Source organism: Trichosurus vulpecula, chromosome 3, assembly GCF_011100635.1.
Source record: "Trichosurus vulpecula isolate mTriVul1 chromosome 3, mTriVul1.pri, whole genome shotgun sequence".
Taxonomy (NCBI): Eukaryota; Metazoa; Chordata; class Mammalia; order Diprotodontia; family Phalangeridae; genus Trichosurus; species Trichosurus vulpecula.
Window position 1 is genome coordinate 169,849,563 of NC_050575.1, and position 18,584 is coordinate 169,868,146.

General features: G+C 42.5%; 1 protein-coding gene across 2 annotated transcripts in view; it reads left to right on the top strand.

The window, feature by feature from the left end:
- Positions 1-11,564: 11,564 nt before the first annotated feature.
- COL5A1 (collagen type V alpha 1 chain) overlaps positions 11,565-18,584 on the top strand; it is a 316,543-nt gene continuing 309,523 nt past the window's right edge. For both annotated transcript variants that reach the window (XM_036749195.1, XM_036749196.1), the window contains exon 1: positions 11,565-12,096. In XM_036749195.1, the coding sequence (XP_036605090.1) occupies positions 11,997-12,096 (100 nt within the window). In that variant the 5' untranslated portion in view covers positions 11,565-11,996. The remainder of the gene's footprint in view (positions 12,097-18,584) is intronic.

Genomic DNA, 18,584 nt, shown 5'->3' on the forward strand with positions numbered 1-18,584 from the left:
TACTGAACTAATTGCTAGTGCTGTTCAATTCAGTTTCTCCACCATCTGTTTGGTCTACATGGTGCCCAGTTTGCCTAAAAGTTTCACTTTTTGACAATGATGAGTTTTTTTTGGCCTCAGGCAGCAACAATCAGTTTCAATGTGCTTCTGCCTATATGCACGACGTCAAAATGGAACAATTTCCCACTGAGTTTTGGCTCAGCAGGATGGAAAAGAGCTCAGTGTATTGAGAGAATAGCTCAGTCTGTTTTTTCCATCAAGGGAATCTTTTGAGATGTCAGGCCCTGTTTAGGTTAGAGCTGCTACAACCTTTATGATTTATATCTGTCCCCCTCGCTCAGCTGTGAGGGAGGGTTTTTCGGCTCCTCTTTGAGTTCCCTCTTTGCCCTAATGATGAAAAGAAACTGGAGCCTCCTAGTTGACTTCTAGGCCATGTCTAAGTGACGTCAGAACAACTGGCTTTGACTGATCTTGTTTTCCCTGGATTGATTAATTAGACTGGTAGGTCTGGCGCCATGTGGACCCAGCCTAAAAATATTTCAGAAAAATAGCCCCTCACCTAAGCCCCATCAGAAAGGATTGGGTGGGGGGGAGTGTGAGGAATAGGGGAGATACCAAATGTGGGTATTTCATCACTTATACATAATTTCTTTAAAATCAGATTGTGGTCTAGAAAAAAGAAGCCATTTGTTCCAAGAGAAACTCAAGATACATCATGTTTCAGGTTAAACTGCTAAAGTTATCATTTTAACCTTTCACATCAATCTCAGTTTACTCACCAATTGGGCTTCCTAAGTAACTGTAATTCTTGCCTCTTCTCCAGTTGACCTTGTAGTCTCCACTTTGAGGAGCTATCTACATCAGACAATCTTAAAGCCAACACAGAAAGAGAATGATATTAGGAGTGTGAGCTATGTGTGGGTGCCAGTCAACAAAGTTTTCCAATCATTGCTTTCTGCCAGCAATAAACCCTTCTGATACCAGCCCCCTCCCCCAAAGTCACAGATCTGAATAAATAGCAGTGGTGATTTCCATTGTAGCACAAAGGGAGACTCAGTAAGTTTAGGATTATGGTGGTAGAAAGACCATGACATACCCATAATCACATCCCTTTACATGTAAAGATGGCATTCTGTTTCTCTTTGGTTAAATATAGTGTTTCTTCTTACCCTCCACCTCCGAGGAATGAGGATTGGTTGAATTGAATCATTCTCATTTTCTCTCATTTAGACCCCTTTTTGGCTAGCTGTTCACATGAATGAGCTAAATGGTTTTCCTGTGGCTGGGGGAAACAGATAAAGTTAATCAGACCAGACTGGGATCAGCCCATGACCTTAGCCTCTGGAGGACAGTGCTCTACCTACTGAGAAATTCAGCCACAAACAATTGCTCAAAATTGCCAGAAGTCCCTTTTTGGGGGAGATCAATGCCCTGGTAATATCTACTTCTAAAGGAAGTCTCTGAGATACTTGGCCCCACAGCTTCCTCACAAAAGGTGCCAAAACTTGTTGGCACAAGGGGGCTTCAGTTGATAAGGGCTTCTATTGTTCAGTGAAAGGATGTCCCAATTCTTTTCCTTTTTTCTGAGTCCCTCCCAAGTGCCCCAAGGTCTAGGAATGCAGGGGGAAGCCTGGTGCTTTTTAGCGGAAGCCCTTGGCCTGTCGCTTGTTGCTCCCTTTTCTTTCGCACCTCATATCCATGACATTTGATAAGCTCCGTAGAAGGCTAAGAGAAACAGTAGTGCATTTTGGGGTTTATTTTCTGTTGTTGTTGTTTTGCTGTGGGCCATTAAAATGGTAGATTTTCCAAATTATTGTTAAAAGATTACCCTGGCATTAATGAGGGTTGGGTTTGGAGCTGGAGGGGTATGTGGGAGGAGGAGGAGGGAATACACATCCAAAACAAAGAGCTGTTGTATGATGAGAAGCAAAACACAGGGGTCGGAGAGAGGGACTAGGTGAGACAGAAGTCAAGCCAGGGGGATAGTTGTGACCCAAGATCTTGATATTAGTTATTCCAGAGAGCAAATAACTTCCTGCCTTATTTCGTTCAACAGCACATTCAATAAGCATTGTTGAGCCTTATGTGTGTAAGGGGCTGTATTAGGTGCTAGGGTTACACAGGGCTCTTTCCTCTTAAATTGCAGTCACAGTGGGTGATTAACAAATACTTTGAATCATATAGAATGAGTTTGGGAAGGACCTCAGAGATCACCTAGTCCAGCTCTCTCATTTTACAGATGGGGAAATTGAGTCTCAGAGAAGGAAAGTAATTTGCTCAAAGTCATGTGGCAGAGTGGGGACGAGAGCCCAGGTCTCTTGTCTACTAGTTTAGTAGTGATCTGTCCAGTATTCTCAAAGCAATAGAGTGTGTTTCACACCCTTGGAATAGTTGGTGAACAACCCATTAACCATAAACGTCTAAACCTATAATCTCGGCTGAGCAGTTGACTCATGATCTGACTTTGGGGAAGTCACTTGACCTTGAGCTCTTGGTTGGCCCAGCTGTTTTAACACTAGGGTAACTCTGTCAAAAACCAGATGCTACATCTGAGTTAAAGACCCCCAAAGGGATAAATGACAGACATAAATACCTAAATGTGCTTGTTGGAAAAATAGCCCATGGGTCCTGGGGGAAGGGGTAAAACATTCCCAAACCTGAAGCCGGAAAATCCACATTATCTTCTGATAACTGTGTCATTGACCCATGTCAGCACTGCCCATTGGGAAGACATGTATCTAGATGGAATTGTTTGGTTATAGAGAGCAAGGAAGGGTGTAGTCACTATGTGTGGTCTCTAGGGACCTGTTGGTCCAGCCTATCAAAGGGCTGATCCTTTGTTAGGATGAGGACCTGGGAATGAAGAATTATAATCATACAAACTCTCTGCATTCAGTTAAATTCAAGGCCTTTTGGGAATACAAAGAGTCATAAAAGGACCAATCCCTGTCCTCAATGAGCTTACATTCTACTTGGAGGGGAAAAAATACTCCCACAGATAAGTGCAGGGAGAGGAAAATTGATGAGGGAGAGAACACTAACCACTGGAAGGTGAGGGCAGGGGGGAAGTTATGATAGGCATCTGAGTTGGGCCTTGAAGGAAGGCAAAGATTCTGAAAGGTGGAAATAAGGAGAATGTTTCTTCCAGGCCTGGGAACTGGTTTGTATGAATGCACAGTGTTGGAAGATGGGCTATTGAGTTTGGGGGGAAAATGTCCTGGTAGTGTCCTGTGTGTGGGTAGATTTTTAAGAATTGTATTATGTTGTACCAGAAGCGAGCGAGACACACCACAGAGTATAAGTTTTAAGTGGAGAATTTATTAGCCGGCGGCCATCGGGGTACGGCACCACAAATCAATGGCAAACGTGTTGGGGTGATGGCTTGGCTTATATAGGATATGGGGGTACAGAGTAGGGGGGAAGAGGAACAAAGGTCCTGGCTGATCAAAAGATTCAGTCAGGTTATCGTACTAGTGGGATAATCTCATTTACATTCCTTGGTGGAGTCACAGAGTCCCAGGGATATCTCCCAGGAAGGGTCTGTCAAGTTATCTCTCAGTGGGATGGTCCTATCTATTGACATTCCAGGAAGGAGCCAAGGAGTCTCAGGGATATCTGCTAGACAGGATCTGCCAGGTGGGATGGTCCTATCTATTGACATTCCAGGAAGGAGTCACCGGACCCTAGGGGGCTCGTCAGTAGCTAGGGGTTACTCAGGGGTTCCTAATTTTCCTTGTATTACATTCCCCACTTTTTTTTTTCTTCATGGGAATTTCAAATCCTTGAAAAAAGGAACGACCTGATGGGGCATAACAATAAAATTAGGAGGCCAACCAAAATGCTAAGCAGGGGTGACAAGAAAAGGAATGCTAGGTCGTTGGCCCCAGGGGAAGGCCAGACCTAGTTGGAAGACTCAAGGAGAGTCCAAGGAGCCTCCCCAGGTACTGCACTCCAGAAATTTAAAAAATGGTATAAAACATCCCACATTTCCCAAAACATCCCACATTTCTATAAAACATCCCACATTTCCCAAAACATCCCACATTTCCCCCTTTTTTTGGTCAAAGGCAAACTGAAAGTTTCACCTAAAGACCAATTAAAGGTATGGAAAAAACTATTTTCCACAGGGTGAAGTTTTAAAATCCCTATCTAGGTGGAGTCAGGTTTTCCCTTTTCTGTATTTGGACATCCCCAGGGATGGGCAGAAATTGTAAACTAATTGTAAGTAAGGAGAGGGAACATAATAAAAGTTCAGGAAAAACAGTCTTGGGAACACAAGGACGCAGAAGGGAAAAAAGCAGATCTTTGCTCAGGTTCTGGTTCCGGATCCCGTGAGAAAGCCGTCTGCGTCCGGTGCTGTCCCTCCCAAGCTCTTGGAACCGCAGGGCGAGGTCTTCTATAGGCCCAGATGTCCACTCCTCACAATGTTCATTTAAAGCAGTATTTTAAAATCCCAGATGCCTGATTGTAGTTATCTGGTCCCTTGATAGTAAAAGAGAGTTCTGCTTCTCTGGTTCAGATCTAGAAATTCTCAGACAATTTTAACTTACTATAACTTACAGATACTTTACAAAGGGAATATATTTTCACCTGTACCACTATCTTATACAGTTTTCTCGTATTAGCATCCAAATTTAAGATCTTATTACCAAAACACACTTAACAGCTCGAATTTCCAGAATTGATAAATTTTTAGAGCCAATCATACACATCTGTACATAATTCTTAGGGGAATCAATCAATTGCCTTTTTTCAAAATTCGCTATCCCTTCCTTTTATTAGACATCTATCACATTACATCTTTGCCTTATTTGCTTTGCCTAATCATTTTCCCCTTTCGGAGGATGTTATCCCTATATTATTTCAATGTCTTATTGGTCATGAACCTAAGTTAAAATTGTAAGCTATTCATACCTGTATCCTATTATAATAACTCAGAGATATTTCAATGTTCATCTATTACCTAACAGATTTAGCATAGTGCTTACAAAACTTCTTGTTGATATAAATTTGCTATGAAAGAAACAAGGGACTATGTCAAATATCTTAACAGAAGGAAAAAACTTACTTTCTTAGCTCTGTTTGATTCCAGGCACGAGTCATATCTGATAGCCAATCTTATAGTCACCAGGTGCTGAAAGCAGGGCTTAGGTGTAACCAGGTGGGGACTTTCCTTTTCAGAAAGGAAATAGCAGAGTTGGGAAATAAAGTCAGGAAGATCCTACCTAGGCTGTGTCCAAGGTCGTCTTCAGGACTGCTCCCAGGCAGACCCACCTAAAAAATTCTCAGCTTGTAACGCCTGCCATGCCATTACTGGCTTCATGTGACCTAGTCCTGTAATCAGAGCTTAAGACAATATTAAATTGTAGTCCCAAAAAATCTTAAATAGCAAATAAATATCCTTCAGATAAGACTGCCCAAATTTTATTGAGCTAATAATTATCAAATAAGCTACATAACTTTTCCATCTTCTACATACTTCCTCACGCTCATCTCCAACTTACTTTGACCATCTGAAACTATCATTCTCGGGACAGGAGAGGCTTAGCTAACTCCCGTTTGTCCCCAAACTTTCTTATCTGCCTTTCCTATTTTCCCTCAACCTTAATTCACCTTTCCAAATCTTTCAAACCTAGTACTAAGTCTTCTTTACATTTCAATCATAATACAAAACAACTCATAAGTTAGTACTTTCATTGTCATAACTGTGTATACTGGAATCCCATTCCAGCTTCTTAAACCACAAAGACACAAAAAAAAAAAAAAAAAAAGGGGATTTGTTTTTCGTGATAACTCATTCTAAAAGAAAGAACACTTATTAAAAAGATCTGCCATCTCACCTCCCCCCTGAGGATGGGTTCTTCTCCATCAGATGGCAGACTTCACTAATTAACTACTAGGCCAAACCCATCTCAAGTCTTAGTCTAATCTTATCAGTTTTTTTTTAAGAAGCCAGGTTGGAGGCTTCTTGACCCCTACTGTCCTCTTATTGCTGCCCCTCTCCTTTCCTTCCCTTCAGACAGGTGGGCTAAGGTGAAATTCTTTTCTTCTTATCTAAACTAAGGGCGGGGAGGAGTAAGGAATTCAGACTGTCGTTTGGAACCTCCTTACTCAAAAAAAAACTTGAATAAGACATCAAATGGGCCTTCAACCTCCCTCTCAAGGCTTCTATGGATAAGCATTAATTCTAATAATTCTAATAAGGTTCTCACCCAGAAACTCTGAGAACTCACAATAGGTTTGAACTGCAACCAATTGGCTTACAGGTGGAAATTCAGCAGGCATTCTAAAATTATACAAAAAGATTTTACAGAATGTTTTTTTCAAAAGTATTTTCCCTTCCTAAAGCAAAATAACCTTAAATACTGGAATTCATTAACTAAGTTGGTGCCAAATGTCCTCACTCTCAAATATTGCACAGAATTCCTAGACATTACAAAGTTCCTTAATCAAAAAGTGTTATAATGGGAGGACACTTAATTTCTATAAATTACATACTCAATTAATTAGCCTTATCACAATAATGAGGTTTACCAGGACTTAAAAAAAGCTTTTTCCATAAGAATTCCTCTACACAGAAAACTCACACAAGATTGATAAGAATTCATGACTAGATGGTTTCAAAAGTTCTTGTTTCAGTTAATAACCTCAATTTCTTAATTAACTACGATTCTTAATCTAACAACATCCAGATTATAAGAGAAATTATTCTCTAACAGCACAGGTAATGCGATGTTAACCAATTTGTATATAATAACTAACTTAGAAATAAGTACACCACAAGCAATTATCATGTACTTAAAACTTGAAACAGATTGCAATTAATTACCAATCTAGTGATCATAACTGAGTTGGATAAGCAAATCAAATCTGATTCATAACCACTAGTGGTAACATTTTAACTTCTAAGGCCCAATACTCTCTGCATTATAAAAGATTACCACATTTTTTCAATATTGCTGATACATCTGTTTGTCAAATTGCACAATTTAGAAATGTACCAGTGCCCTAAACATAATTATGCATTTTAAAACTTGAAACAACCCTTTTATCAATTTAGGTGATCACATTTCTAAATCTCCTTGCACGGAGAATCTTTCATATCATTATTTGAAACTATAACTTTAAATCACCAGATATATTCTCATAATAGAAAACTTTTTCACACAGAAAGTCTGTTCTTATGGTTAAATATCAGTATTACTAATTATTTACTTGTTATAACCACATATAACAATTCCAAATTTTATGACATCCCTTTAAAAACCCAATTCACATATATCTAAATCAGATTAAAATTGCTATAATATCATTTCTTACCACACAATGGTCTTCTCAAATTTCACAATCTAAGAGAATTTTTGGGAACACAATGCAAGTTTAGAAATACAGAAACAATAATTTTCAGATGACGTCTATTGCATTTCCAGATACACATATAAAAATTATTCAGCTTATTACTTTTGGTATTATATATTAATGTATTAATATATAATACATGTATCACATATACTAATACATTAACATCCCAAATACACTTTATTTAGCTGTATATTCTTCAGCACCACTACCTCTGGTCCAGGTATAGGAACTTTTGCCTGGCCATGAATGAATTTATGAAAGAAAGAGAAACTTAATTTTGTTCCAAGCTTCATCTTATACAAAAATGCCTAAAAGGATTTTTTTCGGACTCCCAAGGAAGATAAGAGCAGGAAAAAATCCCTTTTAGTTTTCTAAAGGGCTCCTCCCTAGGTGGGGCCTGGCAGCCCCTTGAGGGCAAGGCGCCTACCCTTCCAAGCACTAACTAACCAGCCCTATTTCTTTACAAGTTTCCTTTAGTTTCAGCTCTGATAACCTTTCAATGTGGAGGGTGGGGGAAGGGTGAAACCAGGAGCAGCACATGGCAGCCAAGAGGAGCACATGGACTCCTGACTAGACAGGTAATCTCAAGCTGCTGCTCTACCACCCCCTAAGTTCCTTATACAGGTTTTCTATCTCTCTCTTTCACAAATTCACCTTTTAAACTTTATCACAAGGATGGGCTACAAAGGTACTCAGGGGCACAGGACTGACTGTCAGTCTGTGAATTTCAGTCCCTCTCCTCCTTTCGCCCGGTGGGGAGGGCGATTTAAGTTTTTCCCTATAGTTCTCCTGCATTCTCTTCTAATCTGATCCGGGAGGAGAGGAGTTTGATTTAACTGCTCTAACTTTTACTGCAGCCCTAGTGAAAAGATCTCAATGATTGTAATTCAGGTAAACTTCACCCCCTTGCTCACTCCCAAAAACCTCTTTTGTACTTGAATCTAAGGGAATCCGGGACTAAGACAAATGCGAGAGTCCCGCTGAAGACTTTAACGAAGGTTTTAGCCAGAAGGCATTCATTGGGAGGAGATGTTTCCAGCAAGAGTGAGCTCCTGGAATGGATTTACAATGTCAGGAGATCTTTCTTCCCAAATTCAACTAACCAATTTCCAAACTTTTTAACAATTTAAAACCCAGAATTTGCCAAATTTTAACCCATTCCCCGTGGTTCCACGCTGGCCAAACGGGAGCCACAAGGAAGGGAGTCTGTTTCCCTAGTGGCAGCCTGATATCTCTGGCTGTCTAAGTTTCAGATTTTTTTAACAAAACATAGACATTTCACAATTGACACAGACATGCTAACAGAGACGAACTCAAAACACAACAAAGTTCACGGTGTGGATCGAACTGAAGGCTAAGCAGGCCCCCTCAGAGGAAAGATTTCCTCCTCAAAGATACGACCCCCAATCTCTCTCACACCTCCAACACAAAACAGAGACCAACAGCATGGGCTAATTGGAGGCTAAACAGGTCCCCTCAGAGGAAAGAAGATAAACCAGGTTTCCTCTTCAAGGAAAACACCCCCAATCTTCCCATACCCAAACAGACCCGGTAGCATGGGTTAACTGAGGCTAAGCAGGTCCCCTCAGAGGGAAGAAAATAAACCAGGTTCCCTCTTCAAGGAAAACACCCCAATCTTCCCACACCCAACACAAAACATATAACCAATGGCATGAGTTAACTGGGGCTAAGCAGGTCCCCTCAGAGGAAAGAAAATAAACCAGGTTCCCTCTTCAAGGAAAACACCCCAATCTTCCCACACCCCAATAGGAAGGGTGGCGTCCCAGCTTCCTAGCTCTGTACCACAGCCTCGTCAGGGTTTAGCATGGTATCAGAGACCCAAATGGCTAGCCCCAAACCAGAAACCAAACCAGAAAAACCTTACCTCTAGAGGTCTACAAAACCAGAATTCTCCGTAGGCCGAAAAGGGACAGGTCAGCAAAGAGTCCATTCTCCGAGACCATCACTCCACATCAGAGTCCTAGGAAAAGAAATCCCCAGGAGCCGGCCCTCTGAAGTGAGAGAAGGTGGATCGGGGGCAGAGACTCCCTGTTGAGGTCCGGAATTCTGTGTGTGTCTCCAGGGCGGTAACACGAAATACTGCCACATCTCGCTGGGGCCTCCAAAATGTTGTACCAGAAGCGAGCGAGACACACCACAGAGTATAAGTTTTAAGTGGAGAATTTATTAGCCGGCGGCCATCGGGGTACGGCACCACAAATCAATGGCAAACGTGTTGGGGTGATGGCTTGGCTTATATAGGATATGGGGGTACAGAGTAGGGGGGAAGAGGAACAAAGGTCCTGGCTGATCAAAAGATTCAGTCAGGTTATCGTACTAGTGGGATAATCTCATTTACATTCCTTGGTGGAGTCACAGAGTCCCAGGGATATCTCCCAGGAAGGGTCTGTCAAGTTATCTCTCAGTGGGATGGTCCTATCTATTGACATTCCAGGAAGGAGCCAAGGAGTCTCAGGGATATCTGCTAGACAGGATCTGCCAGGTGGGATGGTCCTATCTATTGACATTCCAGGAAGGAGTCACCGGACCCTAGGGGGCTCGTCAGTAGCTAGGGGTTACTCAGGGGTTCCTAATTTTCCTTGTATTACATTATGGAATTGAAATATCATAGCTCTGCTTGAGTTCAAGGCCCAGCCTTTCCCTTTTTCATACCCTTTCCCCTATACTTCCTACATTTAGAATAAAAGAGATGCAAAATTAATCTGGGGAATGTTACATCACTTTTTGATTGAGAGCTGGAGTTTGGGAGGGTGCACCTTGATGTGGTGATTCACAGAAGGCTCTCTCATTCTCTTAAAAAGATGGACTGCCTTTTCAAAACAATCAATTTTAATTTGCTTCAATTAATATATATACATATACATATACATATATATATATATATATATATATATATATATATATATATATATACACACACACATACATATATAGCTGGAAAGTTGGACAGCCAGCTAGGTGATAGCTAGATGATAGGAAGGTAGGTAGGTGGCACTTTGAGGAAAGGTTGTTAGTTATGAAGTCAAAGAAGGTTGGGATTACTGCCTGAAGGAAATTTCCTTAGTCTGTCTGCATACAGACAGAAGCGGAATCCAACCATCATCTGGGGATGCTGAAACAGAGGGCTTTAATAAAATTTTGACAGAGAAAACAATAAAAGACAAACTCTAGCCATCTTCCCGCTAGAGAAGGAAATCCCTTTTCCTGGTAGCCTGCTCCAAAAGATTCTTTAAAATGAAAAAAAAAATGCCTTAGAGGTGGGAAAAAAATCAGCCCATTGTTGCATTTAATGACAAACTCAAATTGTAACATGGGAACCAGTTAAATCCTATGGGCCCATAGAGTTCAGTGAAAGTTCTCTTGCCAGGCTATTTGTTACAGAAAAGTCTGCACAACCCTAGGATTGATGGATTTCAGTCCACTGAATAGAATAACTCAAAGTTTTTATATAATTTATTTTATTGGGGGGTGTGGAGAGGAGACAGGAAAAGGGGTGACTTTTAACTTTGGCCCTTCTGGAAAAGGGAATGTTCTAGCCTCCAGTCTTCGATTATGCACGTGACTCAGGACTCTCAGATGTTCTTACCCTTCTATCTATTCGGTTGTCCACAAAGACCCTGACCTATCCCATTTAAGTTTTTATCTGCTCTGCACCTTGCACATAGTTCTGCACACGGCAAGCGTTTAATCAAGGCTTGCTAGTATTTGTAAAGCAAAGGGGCCCTTTTCGGCCCAGGTATCCTGAAGCCGGCCCAGACCCTGGTTCTGAGATCTGGAATCCATCCCTTTGGATCTCGGCCAGGCAAGGACACCTAGGCTAACCCTGCCCAAACTTAAGGAGCAGCCACCCGAAGAAAGTCTCCTTCTACTAGGTTCAAACTTGCCGCTGGTCCTGCCCTTCTGTGGCTCCCCTGGCGTGGTTGGGGAAACTAGCTGCAGGGAAAAGAACAGACTTGCCACACACCACACGTTCGCTCTCTACTCCCACCCTCTTTTCGCTCGAAAAATCCCCCCCCTTCCTTCCCTCGTATTCCCCACCCCCACTAACCCCGTTATCCAGTGGGAGACCGGGGGCCGAGCTCCGAGATCCGGGCGTCGAGTTCTGATTTGCTGCTGGTTGCCTGGATCGACAGCCCCTGCCTCCCTCTGCCTTCAAGAAAAGAGAGGGAGGGAGGGAGAAAGGGGGGGAAAATAGAAAAAGTTTTTACTCCTCCGTCCGGCTGGCAGGGGACATCACTTGAGACGAGATCCCCAGAAGGAGCAGGTCGAGGGGAGGAGGTGGAGAGGTGGAGGAGGAGGAGGAGAAGAGGGAAGAGAAGAGAGGAGAAGAGAAGGAAAAAGGGCAGGGGGTCAGAGAAGGATCCGGGTGGGGGGCTCCTAACACCGTTCAGACCTGGCAATCCCCACACTGCAACAAGTCGAAATCCCGCCCTGCCCCCTAATACATTAAAATTCATTTTTTTCCTTAAAAAGAGAGATAGAGAGAAGTGGACCTCCACATGGCTCCCTAAAAGTTTTCATTTCTCAAAATCTTTTTGGTGCTTTGGGCTCCCAGCGCTTTGGCCAAGTGCTCCCTCCACAAAACTGCCCCGCGGCCCCGGGTGAACGTGAGCATGGACGCCCACACACGGTGGAAACGGCGAAGCTGGATACGCGACTGCCCGCTCCTGGTCGCCACCTTCCTCCTCTCCGCCCTCTGGCCGAGCCACGCAGGTAAGCCTGGACCGAGCCCCTCCCGCTGTCCCTCCTTCTCTACCCCGGCTGGGGTCGGAGCTGGGGAGAGCAGTGTGCGCTTGTGTCATTCTTCTGGGCACCTCTGAGGCCAACTGCAGGATTGCCCAAAGGCACTGGGACAGGGCGGGTCGGAGTTGCGGAGTTGGGCTTTCCTAACCCAGTGCGTTCCGTTGCGGGGTAGGGGAGGAAGAAAGTTTGAGCCGCTTAAATGTTCCGAATGCCATTTGTCTGGGGCCCCGTAAAAGGGAAGAAATGTTAAAACACAATACCCCCTTGCTTCTTCCCTCCCTCCATCTTCCCGAGCAGACGAAGGGGCCAGGATCGTAGTAGAATCAGAAGTGTGTGCAAACGGGGCGATTTTCAATGAGCCAAAACGATAGTCGACTAGGGGGGCTAACTTTTGTCCCGAAAGCTTTTTTTCTCCCACTCACGCAGATCAAAGGCACTCAACTCTAGCCCACACAAGCAAAGCCCCAAAGTTTTCTTTATTAAAACTGGGAACCGTCGCCCCCTATAGCTCCATCCTTTCAGTACGAGATTACATATCCGCCCCAGCCCCCAAAGTCCCAGAGTTAGACTGCATATCTGGAGAGGAAGGCAAGGCGTGTAGAAGTTGTTCCCAGAACTCGTACTTTCTCTTTCTCTTGGTACTGTCTTCTTTCCGTGATGGGAGAGAGTAAGGAAATAAGAGCATGGATTTTAATCCAAATTCTTTCAAGGCTTTTTCAAGGCAGAGACAGGGAGAAGGACCAAAATTGTTCCTCTTCAAACTTCCCCCTTTCCCCAGGCTATGAGGCACACAACTTTCTGCTTGTCTCTTCCTTCCAAGGCTGCGTGCACAGAACCTGAGGCCAGATTTGTGGTCAAAGTTATACAAACTATTCTAAAATATTTGTAGCAACCACCCTGGAACTGTAGTCAGAGATGCCCAGCGGGAGGAGAGTGAGGCTTGAGTGACAGGGTAAGCCCCTGTCATATTAAAACCCGATGCTTCCCGACTGAGTGTGCAAAATGACTTGACTTCTATTTGACTTAGAAAGTTACAGACTTACTTGAAAATTGTCTGTCTTATTAAGACTCGAGAGATTCAGGGCTTACCAGACCCTGGGGCAATGTATCTTCAGTTCAGGATCGTTATATAGTCATAACTTTCAAAAGGGTAAGACCTTCTAATAAGTAAGAATTATTCTTTTCCAAGAAAAAAAATGTTAAAAGTCTCGGAGGTCTAATTGACTAATTGTGGGAGAGGGGTAGAATTGTAGAATCACAGAATGATAGATGGGGTGGGGATGAATCTTACAGCGATCTTATCCTCACTTTACAAAAGGAGAGCTGTGGTTCAAGGGAAAGAACTGACTTGGCCCAGGTCACAAATCTGTGACAGAAGGGCTATCTTACTACTTTTCTCTAAATACTTTGCTTTTTAATATGCTCTAGTGATTCATCCAAGAAAAGGTTCATCTGGTTAGTCTGAGAGGGGCTACTTTTCCTGTTACTAACAGTTGTAAATATGGTCCGTGGGATCACAGAGTCAGACTCGACTGAACGCTACCACCAACAAAAGCAGTTGTAAATGGACAGCATCTTTTCTTCACATTACTATTTACCAGCCACCCCCTCAAATCCCCTCCCGCCCCAATTTTATAAATGAAACAAAGTCTGGTAATCATCTTTTTTTTTTTTAATGGAAATGTTCACTGTCGTCCTGGTACATTTTGCTTTTGGTTGTTGGAAAGAGGAAGCTGTACCAAGGATACTGGGGACAGCTCTATTTCTTGGAGGAGAGCAGACAAATTACTGGGGTGGGGTGGGAGCCAGGAAACCTAGGTTCAAATAACTACTCTGCTACTAACTCACAGTGGGACCTAGGTCAGATCACGTTACTTCTCTCTTTGGGCCTCAGTTTCCCTCTCTGTAAAATGAAAGGTTTGGACTAGATGGGGTATGGAATAGTTGAAAGAGCTTGGGATCTGAAATCAGAGAACTTAGGTTCAAATCCCAGCTCTTGAACTACTTATTACCTGTATGACCTTGGGTGAATTTTTTGTATGTCTGGACCTTAGATTCCTCTGTTGAGGGAAGAGTTTGTATTAGTCTACAGTTCCTTCCTGCTCTCAGTCTATAATCTTAAGATCTTTAAAGCCACCTCCACCTCTAAATTCTTTGATCCTTCCACCGCTGATGGTCTAGGATACTTTGGTTCTAAATTTCTTTTGAGAATAGTAAGGGAAAGAAGGCCGGGAAGGAGATGGGGAACGAGAGATGTCTTGGCTTACCGGCCTATTAGTCTGAATTAGATAGTTTGACCAGTCTGTAACAGTTGCTCCTAGTTGTAGTCTGAGAACTGGGGTAAGGAACATTGTAACAGTGATATTCATCCTTAGCTGGTTCTGAAGGGAATGGAGAAACATCAAGTTTGGAATTTGAGAGAGAAGAAACCAATGCCTTTGCTACTTTATACTTTGCCTGAATTCTCTGTTGATAGGGCTTTTAGGGGCAGAGACAAAAACAAAAAACCTTATGGAAAAGAAATGGGGGTGACAGAGAATGGATGATCTTATTAAGCAAGCCTTCTTTCCCCAGTCGTCCCTCAAAAGGGCTTGTTCCTGGTTTTGGATATGATAATTCATTGCTGGAGTTGATAGCTTAGGGCTTGAAACCCAGAGAAAATGGAAAAAGGTATATGTAAGTGACTTTTTTTTCTTTACTCACTTGGGACCCTTTGCCAGATGTTTTTATAATTATTCCATAACAGCTTTCTTTTTTCTTTTTGGCCTCCTTTTTGGCCAATGAAAGAATGGAAAGTAAGATTTAGTCTTTGGCTATTTGGGGAAAAAAGTGTTCAATATTTTAATGGGGAGAGAGTGTATGCAAAATGAAACATGACCCCAATATTTGGAAATTGAGGTCATATTGTCCTAATTTCATTGCCAGCACAAAGTCATGTGACTTCTTTTTGCACTATCTCCCTTGAAGAATACTTGAGTCTGGGAGTGGGTGGGTGGGTGGGGGGGAGCTTTCACAAATAATAAATCATCCACTGAATCAGTAACTTTGGCAAAGAAGACTTTTCCATGTTTCTCCAAACAACTTAGGCAGGAAATCAACTAGATTATCTAGTCCCTCTACCACTCATAGTGGAAATGTGCTCTATAATACTTTTATTTCTTTGCTTAAATTTTAAATTTCTCAAAGTGGGTGGGGTTTCTAGTCATCCTCCAGAGGCTATTCATGGTACAGCAGTTGTCACTGTCCAGAGTCTTTTCTTGGTATCAAATCTAAATCTTCCTTCTTTTATTTTCATCTCATTGCTTTGAATGGCTGGCTCTCCCTTGAAGTCTTCTGGCCTCATGAAATTCCCTACACCCCACCCTGCAGATATTTGTGGACTCTCACCATGGCCCCTCCCTTGGTTCTAACTTGGCCAAGCTTTGCTGATTCTTTTATTTCTCCCTTCTCTTCACCCATCTCCAGCCTCCTCCCCCCCCCAGCAGTTCCTTCTCCATCCTTCTTGATGCTCCCAGTTCTGTGCAGGGACCCTAGGGCTGCCCTTCCCCTTCCTCTGAGTTACAGAGGGGTGGGGCGGAAGGGATTGTAGCATGATGAAACAGTCATTCATTGATAATTTTTTCATGGGCTAATAACAGTCCCATTGAAGACTTGGCACAAGGCCAGGAAGCTTCATTTATTGTCCTAGTTAGTAGTGCCATTGGTTAATCATGAAGGAGCAAGGAACCTCTAACAGTGATAATTTGGGGGGTGGTGGTTGAGGGAAGAGGGTCTTTGTGATATCATTAGTGTGTGTATCAGCAACTCATTTGTAACTTACAGTCTTAGTTGCATAGGGGAGTTTAAGTAACTTTTGCATGAGCTAGTAGGGTCCAGAGGCAGGACCTGAACCCAGGTTTCCTAATCCATTGTTCATTACTCAGGAATGATTCTCAGTGGTTATAATAATGCTTTGTAAAACTGTTTTATGCTTTTGTCAAAGTTCTCCCACATTTATTATCTCATTTTTTTCCTGCTTCTGCTTCTCCCTGTCCTTCTTGAATAGTCAGGCTCTTGGAGAGAGGTTTATAGTGATGAGGACAGACAATTAACTGCTTTGCTTCCTTGTTCTCCCATGTACCTTTTCCCCCTCTCCCCCTTCCCTTTCTCTTTCCCTCCCTCCTCTTTCCCCCTCCCTCTTCACTCCAGTTGGTTGATGACCACCCCCTCCTCCTGGAGATTGTCTCCTCCCTCTGCTTTCGTGGCACTGCTCTCTATTCTTTCCCAAGATTCTTTGCTGGATCATCATCCATGTCCCGCCCCCCACATATGGGTATCCTCTAGGGCTCTGTCCTGGGCCCTTTCTCTTTTTATACTGTCTCTTTCAGTGATCTCATCAGCTCCTCTGGGCTCAATTATCTTCTCTATGCAGATGACTCCCAAATCTATAAATTTAACCTTAATCTCTCCCTCTGCTGAGCTCCAGTCCGACATCACTAAGTGCCTGCTGGACATCTCCCCCTACATATTCCATAAATAGCTCAAATTTACAAAGTAAAATAGAACTTTTTTTCCTTCATCACCTCTCCACACAATTGCCCCTTCTCCAAATTTTCCTCTTTCTATTGGGGTAATCACTTTCATCTTAGTCACCCAGATTTGCAACCTCAGAGTAATTCCTGATTCTTTACTCTCACTCCCCATACCCAATTAGATGCCAAGTCCTGTCAATTTGGCCTTTTCCACATTTCTTGCCTCTGTCCCTGTCTTTCCATTTATACGGCTACCTCTCTAGTTCAGTCTCTTCTCGGCCCTACTCTGGACTATTATAGCAGCCTCTTAATTGATATTCCTGATTCTGGTTTCTCAACCCATTGCTAAAGCACGGTGCTGACCATGTTACCCCACTCAATGTTCAGAGGCTCTTATTGTCTCTAGAATAAAATATAAACTCCTCAGTTTGGGATTTAAATCATTATATCATTTCAGAATATGGCTTTAGCCTACCTCTCCAGATTTATTTCACTTTGTGCCCCTTCATACAGGGTCTACTCTGGCCAAATGGATTACATGCTGTACTCTACACTCAGGCATCCAACAGTTTCCTGCCTCCATGCATTTGCATGGCATGTGCCCTGTGACCTCTGAGTCTCGGAATCCTTAGCTTCCTTTAAGGTGCTGTCTCCTATGTGAAGTCTTTTCTTACACTCCTGATGTTAATGATCTCTGCCTTCTTCAAATTAGTTTACATCATTTATTTACGTACAAATTTCATGCCCTCTCTAGAGGAAAAAGTCCTTGAGTTCAGGGACTGAATTTGTTTGTTTGTTTTTGGTGGTGGGGGGGGAGGGGCAGGAGCATATTCCTAACTTCTAACACAGTACCTTGTACATGATACATGATTATGAAAGGGAATTGAATTTGTTCCCATGTTATTCTGAATGCCAGCTTTTTTCTATTTCAAAGCTTCATATAACACCAAATAACAGGACATGCCAAAGTATAGTGTTTGGCCCGTGTATACTACGTCAACAGAAACCTTCTTCCTCTGTGCAAAGTGAGAAGCAATATTATAGGGAAATTATAGCCATATTATTTTTGTAGTGATAGATCCAGAGGGAGTTGCTTTCCTTCCTCTCTTTTCTCTCCCCAATTTTTGATATTGAGGATATCCAAACTTTTCTTTTGTGTCTTTAATCTTCTGCCCCATACTTTTTCTGAATCTTTTCGGTAATTAAAGGTAATCACTGGAACTGTGATACATGCCTTTGAAGGAAGTCAATAACCTGGCAATGTCCCATATGAGTTATATTGTCATCCATCCATATCTGTCTATTGGAGGGCTGAACTGGGACTGAGAACGTGCTTTCCATTTTGTGACGTTTTCGGATGCTTACACTGGATGGCAGATCCTGCTGTGGGGGATGAAAGAAGCCCATGTGGGAGGTGGTGCTCTTACCAAAGGAGCACAGGACTCTGGAATGAAATGGAACAAGTCTGGCTTTGATGGTGAACCAGTGTTATTGAGTTTATAGGAGATACCTTTTTCTAAAGAACAAAAAAACAAACAAAAAACCATGATGTCACTATTCATCTTTTAAATGTAAGAATTCTAAAGAAGCAAAGTTTCTCCATGTGTGTATGTGTATTTTTTTCTTTTGGTTCAGATCTGTGTTTTCATTAGTATGTGGAAATCCTGGTCTGGAAACATCTTCCCCTCCATGGTAAATTGGTAGTTTATTTGTAATTTACAACCTTAGAGCCTGATTATGAGTTATCCATAGACACCGGTAGGATGTGTCAAAGGCAGGATGTGAATCTAGGTCTTATTGCAAGGCTGGCCCTCTAACCACTTACCACACAACCTCTTCTGTCTATCTTCCTTCCTTCCTTCCTTTCTTTCTTTCTTTCTTTCTTTTTTTCTCTCTTTCTTTCTTTCTTTCTTTCTTTCTTTCTTTCTTTCTTTCTTTCTTCTTTCT